Source organism: Seriola lalandi, unplaced genomic scaffold (assembly GCF_002814215.2).
Source record: "Seriola lalandi dorsalis isolate HSWRI2012SDOR001 ecotype SW California unplaced genomic scaffold, Sedor1 jcf7180002054522, whole genome shotgun sequence".
Classification (NCBI taxonomy): domain Eukaryota; kingdom Metazoa; phylum Chordata; class Actinopteri; order Carangiformes; family Carangidae; genus Seriola; species Seriola lalandi.
The window spans coordinates 1051785-1064903 of NW_019525075.1; the positions used below are offsets into that span (position 1 = coordinate 1051785).

The window sequence follows — 13119 nt, forward strand, 5'->3', positions numbered from 1 at the left end:
ATTATTATGATGTTAAATATGATTCATTAGATGGACCTGGAGGAAAAAAGGTTGGACCCCCTTTGCTGTAGATTTGGCTGCTGGGCCCAGCAATAAATCTGTGTTAGCGTATAGATGGAGCACTTAAGACTTTACAACACTGCCAATGATGGGTCATGATGGTCTAGTTAATAGATAAATTTTAGTGGTGTTTTAACCTTTGAGAAGCTATGTCTCAATCATCTTTAAAAATAATAAATATACATATTATGTATGAACATCTTGCCATATAAATTGCTCCTTTTGAAATAGCTTGTTGAAGTCTTGCTGGTTATGATACGGTACAGCAGGATCAATTGTTCTCTAAAAATGTTGTTTCTCACAGTTCAACCTCACATTTAAAAAAACAGAAGATTCTAGACCTATAAGTCCCAGGGAAAACTTCCTCCTCATTAGGTTTTTTTGCTCATATCTAGTTTGGTTTGCTGTTCAGTGCAAAGTACAGAGACTGACATCATTAAAGAAACCAGTGACCTTCTTTTAGCAGTAGAGTTGGGTGAAAGTTCAATTTAATCCTTTCACATCCTAGTGTTGTCTTTGACTATGTAGTCCATGCAATTATAATTGAACACTTTATATTCTGGATTAGCATCAAGGACGTAGCACTTAAGTTCAGTTTAAGGCCTCGTCCTGTTTTGCATTTACAGGATCCCAGCTGATTGTATTATAAAGAGCTATTTTCTTTCTTTACCATCACCCCCTACTCAACACTTTCAATTGTTCCATATTGAATTTGACTGTCCATCAGCCAACATGACTCCAGCTTTCAAAGACTTAGTTCAGATTTTTAATGTCGTATTTACCTTTAATTAACAGGAAGGGGGAGGCCTCCCTTTTCAATTGACAACCATTTTGTTGTTTAACAATGACACACACACACACACACACACACACACACACACACACACACACACACACACACACACACTTATAGCTCCTTATTCCTTCGACTAATGAAACTGTGACAGCAATAGTGTTATATGTGACAGATCATATTCAATAGACAATTAGGTCAATTTAAAACTTAGTTACTTGGTCTACTGTGCTTTTAATTATGTACCTAACCTGATGAGGGCAGCCAAGAGCTGCAGATGTGAATATTGATGCCCTACTATGTGGGAAAGGGGAGCTGGAGAATGGGTTTGTGATTTCATAGTAACCTAATGGCCCATTCAACTTACGCTGGAGTAGTCCTCCACTGTGCTGTGGTGCCACACATACAAGCACAATAAAGAAACATGGCATCCTGTGTGCTCAGGCTGCTGGTAAGTTAATACCAGAACTGCACTGCAGTGCCAGCATGAATATACTGCAAGATCTCCTCATAAACGAGTGGTAAGTCAGTGGGTTCTGGAGATATTTGCCATAAGCGAAGATACATAATATATGCACCACACTGACATGAAGAATACCAAGATCTGGCAAGCACTTCGTCTGTAGCATACTGAGTGCTTTAAAACCTCTGTGGACCATTGACATCTGGGCCTCCCCACCAGTCAAATCCTCTCGGATAAACATCTTGAGGATTTACCAGCACGTCCAGATGCTATCGATTCACCACTTCGTAATATCTTAAAGAATCGCTTGAATGACTAAAAACTTTTATGACAGCACTCTTCAGTAATTCCAATTGCAGCTGTATTTGTAACAGTGTGGCAGCAGATAAACACTAAATGGCATATTTACACCTTGACACATCAGGTTAAGAATTTTCAATTCAATGTTTTGGAGAATAGAGGACAAAGTGAGGATGACTAGAAACTACAGTATTTTATTTTTTATTTTTATTTAATATTCTCTCTTTCCCTGACACAAACACATGCAGGCTGACATACACACACACATCCTCACAGTCATACTTCCATCTCTCCCCATGCATTGGCAAACACTGCTCCTGCCTCCCTACCTCCCACACTGGGATAAGTCATCACCGCTTCAGCACGTAAAGCCTGGTCTTATCTGAACAGTCTTCGTTGCCTTCGAGGTTTTATTCTTGAGCTCCCCTCTGTCTGCAGCAAAGCTACTACACAACTTCTACCAAGTGTCTCTATCTGTACTGCAAGGAAATCGGTGACACACACACAGACTTAAGACAATAACCACAATATATTCCTTTTCTTTTTATTCTTTTCTCTGTTTGGAAATTGCAGGGTCAATATTTTCATTAATCACATTACTTGACATGATGCACCAAAATTTACTCTATCTGTTTACAGGAATACACTGAATAGAACACAAGGTTTCACAATGGATACACGACTGACGTTTTGCCCATTGCACTTACAACAGTGAATGACATTTTCCAGATTTTTTGTTTCTTTTTTTTCAGCTTCTTCCCATAACCTTCATCACTTTGCAGATCGTATCCATCAAATCAAGACCTCCTGACAGTCTGACAAAGGCATTCTACTCTGCAATTGCCGTGGAGGTTTTTCCCTCTTGTTTTACAATACACAATATGTATAGAAACTCTACACAGACTGGATATGTTTCTGAATATGAGTTTTGTTCCACTGTTGTAAACAGTCAATACGAGTCAGCCACATACACTATGCTTATGCAATAATAATAATAATAATCATCATCATTAATTTCATCATTATCCTCATTATTGTGGTAATAAATATTCTTTTTATACACAAAAGTTGGCAGCAAATACGGCATGGGGATGCACATGACAGCCGTACTCAAAACTCCAGAGCTGTACAGAAGAATTAATTTGTATTTACAGTAAGAATGTGTGTCTGTCTGCCTCTCTGTAAATCCGTACGTTTGCACTGAAGGCTGTTTTGTCTCATGCACCTCATATCGACCAGATAGCATCTCCACCTCTTGTTTTGATACAGATCTCACACTATTTAGTTGGAGGCACGCAACCCCCATATTTCTGTGTTAAATCGAGAAGCAAGTGCTACCAGTCAGGCTTGTGCTTTCAAAATGACATGCCCTGATTTGTGAATGACTGGCTGAACATTTTACTCGTCAATATTTTCTACGTTGGCCTGTGAAAGTCAAGGTTTGAAACCTTAGTGAAATCATGCCTTTCCTTTTTTTTATTTTTTATTTTTAATTCAGGTACAACTTCCAAGAATATAAGATGTAATCATGCACCTTTCCAATGGCTTGGCTGCTGAGTGGTTTAGTCAACAATGAAATATCTGATAGAAGCATTCCATTCACCCCACAGGTTATACTGACACTCAATATGTACACTGACACGTATTAATGAGAAGTGCTGACCATCTGTATCACAGGTTTATAGCCGCACGGACAGTCACTGCAAGCCAAACACTGAGGTGCCCAGGTCAGCCAAAACGCACGAAAACTGAATGAGGGCTTACAAACAGCCAGACAAAGCCAAGCAAACCCATGCTTCAAAGCGACATGATGGTAGACATTCAGAACCGACAGTCTACACAGTTTACCCTTTGGCAACAAGTCCCCCGTGTGGGGTGTGAGGGGTGAAAACATGCCACGAAAATAAAAACAATTCTAGTTCAATATTCAATATTCAAATTCATACAGACAAGTTGCTAAGTAAAAACATTTTCATGACTTTTTTTTTTTTTTTTTTTTTTTTTTACTATTTTAGTTCATAATTTTGTTGTTTTTCTTGTGAATACAGTCATGATAATAAACTGTTTTAGGCTGAATCACTTCCAGGTTCAAAATGAGTCATTGCATAGAACATTAAAATTGATAATTGCTTTCATCCTCTCCTATATCTGTATGCTCAGGTGTGTGTGTGTGTGTGTGTGTGTGTGTGTATGATCGTGTGCACTTGTGTGTTTGTATGTGTGTGTGTCTTTGTCACAAATAGAGGCAGTGGGCCCAGCTTGTTAGTGAGATTATCTTGTTGGTGAATAAGTAACCACATTAATCAGCAGGAGGTTAATGGGTCTGTTCAGTGGAGAACTAAATTAACCTTGGCTCTGAATGTAACTTGGACGCAAAATGTGTAACATGTACAGTGTGTGTGTATATGTGTTTGCAGAAGACAGAGAGAGAGAGTGTCTGTGTGAGTGTGTTCGTACCTGTCTGCATGCTCGTATGCATCTGCACATAACATGCACGTCTGGACACGGTACTGTGTTTGTAAACCCTCTGACAAATTGTATTACGGCTATTTATCGACAGATGTGTTTGATATTTCCCATCACTAATTTAAACAATATTTATACCATTGTGCTATATACCATTTTCTGCATGCTATTGCTTTTAAAAATCAACAAGCAAATTATTTGATGCAAGAAAACAGATTCAAACAAATCAAAAGTGAAAAATATAAAGTTTTACCAAAGAAAAACACAGAACAACAAAAAAAAAGAAAGAAAAGAAAGTCACCAGAAAGTGATTCCATAAATACACAAAAGACAAATTTACATCATTATATCTCTGATTTGGATTTGTTTTATGTACATACAATAGTATACAGTTGTGTAAAAAGAAATGCATGATGATATGGACGATTTAAAACATATGAGGTATACAAGTAAAAACATGTACTGAATAAGGCTCTTCCATTCAGTGAATATCAGGCAAAAATGAAAAGAAACTAGAAGATGAGACAAATCAATAAAAAGGACAAAGTCCCAGAATGCTCTGGGACTGACTATAACGATGGCTTTGCGATGGCTAATAAAGAGCCGTGGCCACTCTTTCATTTGGTCCTCTCATCTGTGTGATTCTCACACTTGTGGGCACACTGGTAGTAATTCCCTTCCCTAAACACCTACAGCTAATGACTGGTGGCATCTCATAGGTGGTGAAAAATGGGCTTCTTTTTTTTTTTTTTTCAGTTTTTCAAATATTTGTGCGTGCATTCTCATGTCCACATTTACACAATGCATTCTGTAGACATCAAAAGAAAAAGAGGAGAAATAAAAACACATTCAAAGAAAGGGTCAAATTCCCTATACTGGAATGTACTGTAGAGACCAGAGAAACCAAGCATTCAAGGATTGTAGTGGAATCATCAGTTTGGTTGTCATTGCCGTGATACACCTCGTCTTCTATGTGGCATCGTTGTGGGCTAAGATTGGTATCTTTGGTACGAGGAAAACCTATGAAAATCTATCTTCTTTATTTTTTCACTGTGTTTTAACTCTGGGCTCTGAGGACATCAATACAGAATCAAAAATCCTTGCCAGAAATGCACTCTTCAGACATGAGTTGTGTTCCTTCAAAATCCCTGTAGAGGGCGCTGTGAGGCTTCCTTTATCGAGATGTTTGAAACCACGGACATGCACGGCCAAACACGCTGAAATTCTCCCATGATATCCAGGTGCCTCAGTTAGCAGGCCTTTCACTGTCTCACAGGTCCCAGGAGACTTTCTCTAAAAGAGGAGCGGAAGCAGGATTCCAGTCCCCCTTCCCCCACTCTCCTCCGCCTCACTGCATCCACATTATAGACGGTTGTTGTCCTCCTGTAATAAAGACAGTGAAGATGTGAATGCTGGCAGAAACAAATTAATTGTTAATGCACAACATCAAATCTACCAGACCTGATGCCAACACAAAATATAATGCTGCAACATACAGTATACCAATATGGAAAAGTGAAAAAGAAAAAGATTAAAAACTGTATTTTAAATTAATATGAGCCTCTAAATAATCTGTGTTCTGCAATGGCCATTACACAGCTCACTGACACAGGCTGAAAGCTTCTGCTATGTTTATGTTACAGCTCTGCCAGCCTACTCCCCCTTACTTCCTATGATACTCCAACCAATCACAGCCCTGCTGGTATCGGCAGTAATCCACTGGGCTGAGCAGGCTGGCCTGCTGCTCCAAGAAGCACTGAGTCGGGTTTATCTCCACATTCCCCCTCTGAGTACTCAGACAGGCCAGAGACATGGAGAAGACTGACACGGCCACTGATATTAATGCAAGTGTCAACATAGACAACGTAACAGCTGAATGAGAGACCTTCATTCAAATGAGGCACAACTTCATCCTGTGCAAGTCACAGTATGTGTTTTGACAGAAGCTAAATAAAGTGCATTGAAATCTGCTTTATTTGCGCCTCTGTAGTTCCACTCCATTGAGTGGGATTAGTTCATTTGTTTATTCTTCCATGTAATGAGTAATGCTTTCCATGAGTCATGATTCTGTGCGCCTGCATGTGCTCTTGTCCCTGTGTGTCTTTGCGTGTGTGACATTAAAGCCAAGCCACAGTTAGCCTTCTCAGGCTAATTATAGCCCAGTGTGCTTGGCCCAGATTATTGCAAGTGTGTGGAGTCAGAAGGTAAAGCGTACTAGTGCTGACCTCCCTTGTTCTTGGCTTTGGCCTCTCACCTCTCCAGCACAAAGTTCAGGCAAACTGTGACTTTAATTACCTGACCTGACACAGCAGTGAACCATTGAAATAAAATGCTGATGCAAGCAAAAACACAACCAACAAATAACCAACAACAAAGCAAAAGTTATGCATTTTAGTTACTTACCAGTGAGTCGTCAGATGTCTCCACTATCATCATTCTGGGACTGTAGTTTTGTCAAGGCACCCACTTACTTTCAGACCTCTGCTCATGTCTTGTAACACCGTGCTGACGAAGCGATCACCCTTATTTAATTCACTTCAATCGTGTGCCCGCGTCTGGGGAATACAGTGCTGACAAGGCATCCTTTGATTCCAGCTCTGTTCAGTAATTTGGGGTAAGGGGAAGGTACAGCAGATCAGTCCGAATTTACAATCACAGCATTTAATGAGTCATCACTTCACTTGAGTCATCTCATTATGCAGACATGGACTATGCTAATCTATGTAAATATCCATCTGATAAAACACGTAATCCATTAATCAAAGTGTGACAGCGTTCTATGTTTTCACAGCTTGGAGTCTTGAGTGCATTAAATAAAACTACGATTCACCAGGTAAAAATGGAAAGTATCACCCAGCCATCAACAATGTTTAACAAGTTACTGCATCTATTTTATAGGATGCAAATGTCACAAAAGTGAAGAAACGTATTATACATTTTTTAAATAGTTTCCTACGATGACATGGTTTTTACTTGCTTAGTGAAGCAGGTGACACAATATTTATTATAAAGACGTAGCCCACCCCAAAATAATTTAAACATGTCCAAAAAAAGTAACAATTTCTCAAAGGATAAGGAAGAGTTAATGAGATACTCACTGATGCACCCAAGATCTCTCTTCCTCTATTTCCTCTGTAATGTGAAATGTATTTAATGCAGTTTCATAGGTTTTTCAAGTACAAAGCTACCAATCCATCTCATTTCAACTCTGGATACCCTGAAAAAAAAGCACAATTAATTCAAAGTAAGTTTAAAGTGAAACAATAAAGACATAAACACTATCATTTCCCATATATCCATGGTTCAATTCACAATTTAATTCCTCATTTCTGTTGATAAGCAGACCGCTATCTGTTGCTTCCCATCCTAAAATCAATCCATCCTTCTAAATTAGAAGTTTGAAAAACGAAAACAGTTTGAGTTCCCTGTAATTTTCACTGAAAACTTGAATTCACCTACCCTCCTCTGATTAGTTCACCAAAATGAAGTGAACTTCTTCCCGAGGCCAGTCAAAGCTGTGGGTGACAAAGAGAAGGAAGTGAATATAGAAATGAGAAAACAACCTACCCCAAACAGTGAAATGCCCATTCAAGGAATTCCACTGTCTTCATTTTTGCTTTGTTACTACTACTACTACTTTTAAAATAAAAGGTAAAGGTAAAGATTTAACAAAGATAAGCAGTAATACAATTTTAAACATTTATTTATTCATGACTGTACCATCTCCCAGTTTTCCCGCCTGCTCTGCTGCCCCTCCTTGCAGGATTTTGGTGAGTACATTTTCCCCCTCAGCAGGTGCCGGTCCTGCTGCAGCGCCACCTATACCTCCGGGTTTGCTACCAATCCCAACAGGGGCGGCCTTGGAGCCTGCAAACAACAAACAACATAACCATCACACATCCCCACATGTCATCATTAGCTTGTGGTCATTGTGTGGTTTATGGTAGCAGTGGAACTGAGACTTACCAATGCCTGTTAGAGGAGGTGTAGCTATTTTGGTAGGCTGAGGTGCGGTTGGGACTGCTGCTGTAGGTTTCATTCCCGAAGCTGCTGCTGCTGCAGGTGTAGCGTCCATTTTTGCCTGCAGAAGATTTAGTAGAGACAAGGATGAAGTTAAGTTTTATTTGCTACTATATAGATTATTCTAGACTTGACATCATATTCTATGATTTGAAGTGTAACTCTTGATTTCCCTTCTCCAGTTTTCCATATAATGCCTACAAACCTTTTTTAAGATAGTCAGATTGTTGTAGAAAATACCACAGGATTGCATCACATCCTTAAAAACATAATGTCAGTATACTCTGTATAGGTAAAATCAAACCATGCTCAGGTCTACTAACCGCTGTAGTAGCCGGCTGCCCAGCTGCAGACCCTACTCCTGGCTGGCGTCCCTGTGGTGGGGTTTGGCCGGTTTTGGGCTGCTGTTGTGCTGGTCCTGCTCCTGCAGTGGTTGTTGTGGGCTGGCTGCTCTGAGAGGTCTGGCTGTGTTGCAGTGGTTGTTGCTGCTGCTGTTGTTGTTGTTGTGCACTCTGCTGCTGGACCTGCTGGGTGATATCAAGTGGTTCAGAGCCTGGATGTCTCCCAGACTGACCCTGACCACCTGACCGTTGCTGCCCAGCATGGCCCTGAGGGGGGGGCTGCTGCTGCTGCTGCTGCTGTTGCTGCTGCTGTTGCGTTGGTTTAGGCCCTGCTGCAGAGGGATCCTGCCTCCTGGAGCTTGTGCGATCTCCTTGGGGTCTCTGGCTCCTTCCCCCAGTGCCATGGTGATGACCAGAGGCGGTGTCACGAGAGAAGTCTCCTGAGTTCCGGGGGCTTCCCTGGGCAGAACGGGAGTCTGGACCACTCCTTCTTTGTGTAGATGAGGCATTTCTGCCATCAGAGCGACCAGATGGGTCTTTGGGGTGTGTCCTGGAAGATCGGGAGGACCTGGGATCCTCTGAGGAGTGGCGAGAAGAGCTGTGTCTGCCTGTGCTGCCGCTGTGGTGACGGTGGTCCCGTGACGGTGTGGAGGACGAGTGGCGTTGTTGGTTGTATTCATCCTGGGGACCATAATCCTCTGGAGGTTCATCATAATCATGGTAGGTGTGTTTACTACGCCTACCTGTCGATGAGTGACCTCCACTTCCATGATGTCTTGAGCGATCAGAACGGGCCTCTCGTGGCTTCTCAAACCAGTCAGTTTCCTCTTGGCCCAGGTGATAGGCTTTTCAAAACCAAAACAAACATTATCAGTCAATTGTTTTACATGTCGAGAGGAGCAGCATGCAGATCGAAGTCATGCAAAATAACAGGGAAAACATGCTCCAAATCCCAGAGCCATGCACATTTTTGGAGGAATCCAACAACAACAAAAAAAGCTTAAAAAAACAGAAGATATCACCTCACACTGAAAAATTATGTATCCAAAACATAAATATAAAATAGGCATTTTTGGCTTAATATTCGATAGGAACCAGTCCATAAAAAAAAGACAAGACAAACAAAGTATATGCGCTCTTCTCACTTGGCATGCAGTTTCTTTCCAGCACACTTTAAAGATGGGAGGAACGGATTTCATGCAGTACAAATGATTCAGCACCAGTTACCTTCACTGTCAGAAACAGCACAGTGCATGTCATCTACAAGGTAAGGGTCATCTGGTTTATAGACATGACTCCTGGGCAGGTCCTTCTTGTGGTGGTCCTGCACATCTGGCAATGAATGGCTGGAGCCATACTGATTTCTCACATCATGGGCTTCTGATATGCCAGATGTTCTTCCTATGCCTACAGGCTTCCCAACAGGACTGAGTGGGCTCTCCTCTTCTGAATTCTGGCTGCGCATGGGAGGCCTTCCACTGCGGCCGCTTCTCTGAGACCGCTCCATTGCATCTCTTTCATAGGATTTACTCCTGTGGCCTGTGGCATCTCTGGAGGAAATCTTGTCCATACCATATCCAGTAGACCTGGACCTTCCAGAGCTATACATGCGGTCCTCCTCCTCAAGACCCTCACGACTGGTGCCGTAATATTTCTGCTGGTCGTATGCGCTCTTCTTCATCCCATAGGTGACATCATCCTGAAGCTTCTTGGATCTGGACACGACTGTACAGCTGCCTCCTGTTGATGTTGTCATCGTGTAAGAGGCAAGGTCAGACTCCACATCCCGTGCTTCCTCAATAGGGGAGAATTTAGAAATCTTCTGCTCCATTCCCTGCTTCCTGTGCTTACTGCGTTTAGAGGAGACTACTGCAGGGGCGAGGTTCTTGGGTGTGAGTTTGTGGCTACTGGAGCTGCTCCGTGATGAGTGTTTATAATCATCATAGTAATAGGAAGAGCCTCCACTCACTGTGGTGCTGGTGCGACTGTCTACTGTTCCTTGGTAACCTGTTGAGCTTGTAGGTCTACCATAAGCATCCACAGGCTCATCCTCAGGCCTACCATAGGCAGTCCCACGGGCAGGGCCGTTCTCAGTGCGATAACGCCCTCCCACAGGATGACCTAAAGCATCGGTGGGTTGGCTAGTGTTGTCTTTTGTCAACTCACTGATGTCATCAATCATGACGTAGTTCCTAGGAATATTCTGCTCCAGGTTAGAGGTGTAGAGACCATCTGAAGCATAAGCAGAGGTGGGGCTGTCCACAGAATGAGTCAGGCCAGGCTCAGGGGGGCGGTATTGTCCATATGCATTGCTGTAGACTGAGCCAAAGTTGGTATCTGGAGCTGATGTTGCCACCGACACTGCTGGGTTGCTGATGACCTCATAGTTGGTGGGGAGTTTTTGCTCAAGGTCAGCCAAAGACGTTTGCCTTGGTCTCTGATGGACTGTAAGGATTTCTGCCTGGGGTTGGTAGGTGAGGCCAGGTTGGTAAGAGCTGTGGCTGGGGTAGGGGAGGCTCTGACCTGGCATGGGCTGACCAGGCTGATGGAAGCCCTGGTGACCATGCTGCTGCATGCCAAGGTCTGGCTGGTAGGAGGACTGGGCATAAATGCGAGAGGAATAGGTTCCCTGGTTCTGGTAGCCAGGGCCTGGTGGGGGATGGGGTTGGAAAGTTCCTGGCTGGGGTGCAGAGGATGAAGGGTACTGAGGAGGTTGGAAGCCTATCTGTTGGTAAGCAGAGCCTGGCTGCTGTGTTGATGGTTGACTTTGAGGGTATGAATAAGACATATAAGATGAGGTTGAGGGATACTGAGAAGCTGCATTGAGGTCATTGGTAAACTGACTCAGTGGTGCAGTGCTGGGCCTTGTGAGCAGACCATTGGCATCAAAGGTTCCTGTTGCAGCTGCTATCCTGAGGTTATTGAGCTCACTGTCTGACATGTAGTCACGAGCGTCACCCATACATCTCAGGTAAGCCAGCTCTCTCCTCTCCCTCTCCTTCACCATGGTCTCCTTACGTTGGGTGATGCCTAGCTCCAAGTAACGAAGCTTGGCATCAATCTCTTTTTCTTCTTCCTCCAGTTCGGCTTGCTGCTTACGGAGCTTTGAAGACTCTTGTTCCACGGCTTTCAGTTCACTAAGCAGGCCGGCCTTGGTGACTCCCTGGGTGGGTCTGGGTAGGACCCTCTGGGGCATGCCAGGAGAGCTGTACATTTGTGCTGGAGTAACAATGGGGAGCGGAGTTTCCTCTGGAGGGGGGCTGGGGAGAGTCCTCTTTACTTTCCTCATCAGAGAGTTCTGCTGCTGCTGCAGGGAGGCCATCTGCTAGGAGAGGCAGAGACACATCAGCAAACACTGAGCTATAAACAGAATGTGTTTATGTAAATTAGACTCATTACTGTACACTGGGTACTCACAGAGGGTCTGCAAATTTCCTCATCCCCAGACCTAAGTGAAGAGCTATGCAGCCTGATATGTTGTCCACTTGATGTTAATTGACCTATGTGCATTAGCTCCATCCCCAGTTCAATTAACATAGTTTGATTTCATTACATTGATTAAAATGTTGTTTCACTGAAGCCAAAGATGCTAAGTGTCGATTTTCATTTTATGCCTGATTAACAATGTTAAGTAAAATGTTTAGAAGTGGCAGTCAGTGAAGTCAACTCAAAGCACCTCTATTATATAATAATACTCCCACTTGTACCCCTAAGTGGAACCACCTTAGGGACAATTTAGCCATATTACTTGTTATCCTAAACAAGTAACATTCATAACATTGTGACTGCAATGAGTTAAATATTAGTCAAATATGTCTTTACCAGTGTCAATAAGTATGTTTGCATTTAGCAAATGCAGGATCCATAATGTCATAACAATTTTTTAATTAAAATAAAATGCTAAACAAAGACGTGTGCTTTTTAGCACCTTAGTAAATGTAAACATACATAAGCATGAAATAGTAAAAAATTTTTTTTTCAAATTGCCAGGAGATATCAAAGTACAATGAAACAGTTGTGCTGTGAGTCTTTTGGTTTCATTCAAATATATTTTCCATTAACTCCTCTGATCAAACACCACAGTATCTGTCTTCTTTTCTCATTGCAAAATATTCATGTACAGCATGCAGATAAGAATAGTCAACTAATCAGTCAACATTACAATCAAAAACACTACTTAAAAAGACATCTATGCTAGTCTACTACTTACAAAATAGTTGTGTTGGGTAGATCCATGGTGATTTTGTTAAGTATCCAAAGGAGAACCAGGTATGAAACACTAACACTAAAGATTAGAGGTACAAATGTGTAAAATGCCTGACATCTGATTTCTACCTTTGCCTCTCAGACTAATTTTGGTCTAAGCGCAGAACAATATTAATTTACTTTGACCAGCTGCTAACAATCAGGAAGACAGCAAAGCACCACCAGGATTGCTCCACATTGTGTGTCCCCCTGGCAACTCTTAAAGGTTTGCCAGATATAGAAGACATGACAGAAAGCGAGAGATAGAGAGAGAGAGAGAGAGAGAGAGAGAGAGAGACAGAGAGAGACAGAGAAAGAGAGGGAGGAAAACAGACTAAAATAATAGAAAGGGGAAAGATAAGGGAGGAGATACAGCAGAAAAGGATGATGGGAAAATCTTTTCTGGCATGACCAGCTGCTCTCATGAGAAC

At 42.2% G+C, this 13119-nt stretch overlaps 1 protein-coding gene across 1 annotated transcript in view; it reads right to left on the reverse strand.

The window, feature by feature from the left end:
- Positions 1 to 2146: 2146 nt before the first annotated feature.
- The window catches only part of bsnb (bassoon (presynaptic cytomatrix protein) b), a 64669-nt gene continuing 53696 nt past the window's right edge, over positions 2147 to 13119 (reverse strand). Inside the window, exons 6-13 of the mRNA XM_087176033.1 lie at positions 9671 to 11765; positions 8426 to 9288; positions 8049 to 8163; positions 7803 to 7949; positions 7542 to 7597; positions 7181 to 7299; positions 6486 to 6679; positions 2147 to 5465 (exon numbers count right to left, since the gene is read on the reverse strand). Of these exons, the coding sequence (XP_087032159.1) occupies positions 7557 to 7597; positions 7803 to 7949; positions 8049 to 8163; positions 8426 to 9288; positions 9671 to 11765 (3261 nt within the window). The 3' untranslated portion in view covers positions 2147 to 5465; positions 6486 to 6679; positions 7181 to 7299; positions 7542 to 7556. The remainder of the gene's footprint in view (positions 5466 to 6485; positions 6680 to 7180; positions 7300 to 7541; positions 7598 to 7802; positions 7950 to 8048; positions 8164 to 8425; positions 9289 to 9670; positions 11766 to 13119) is intronic.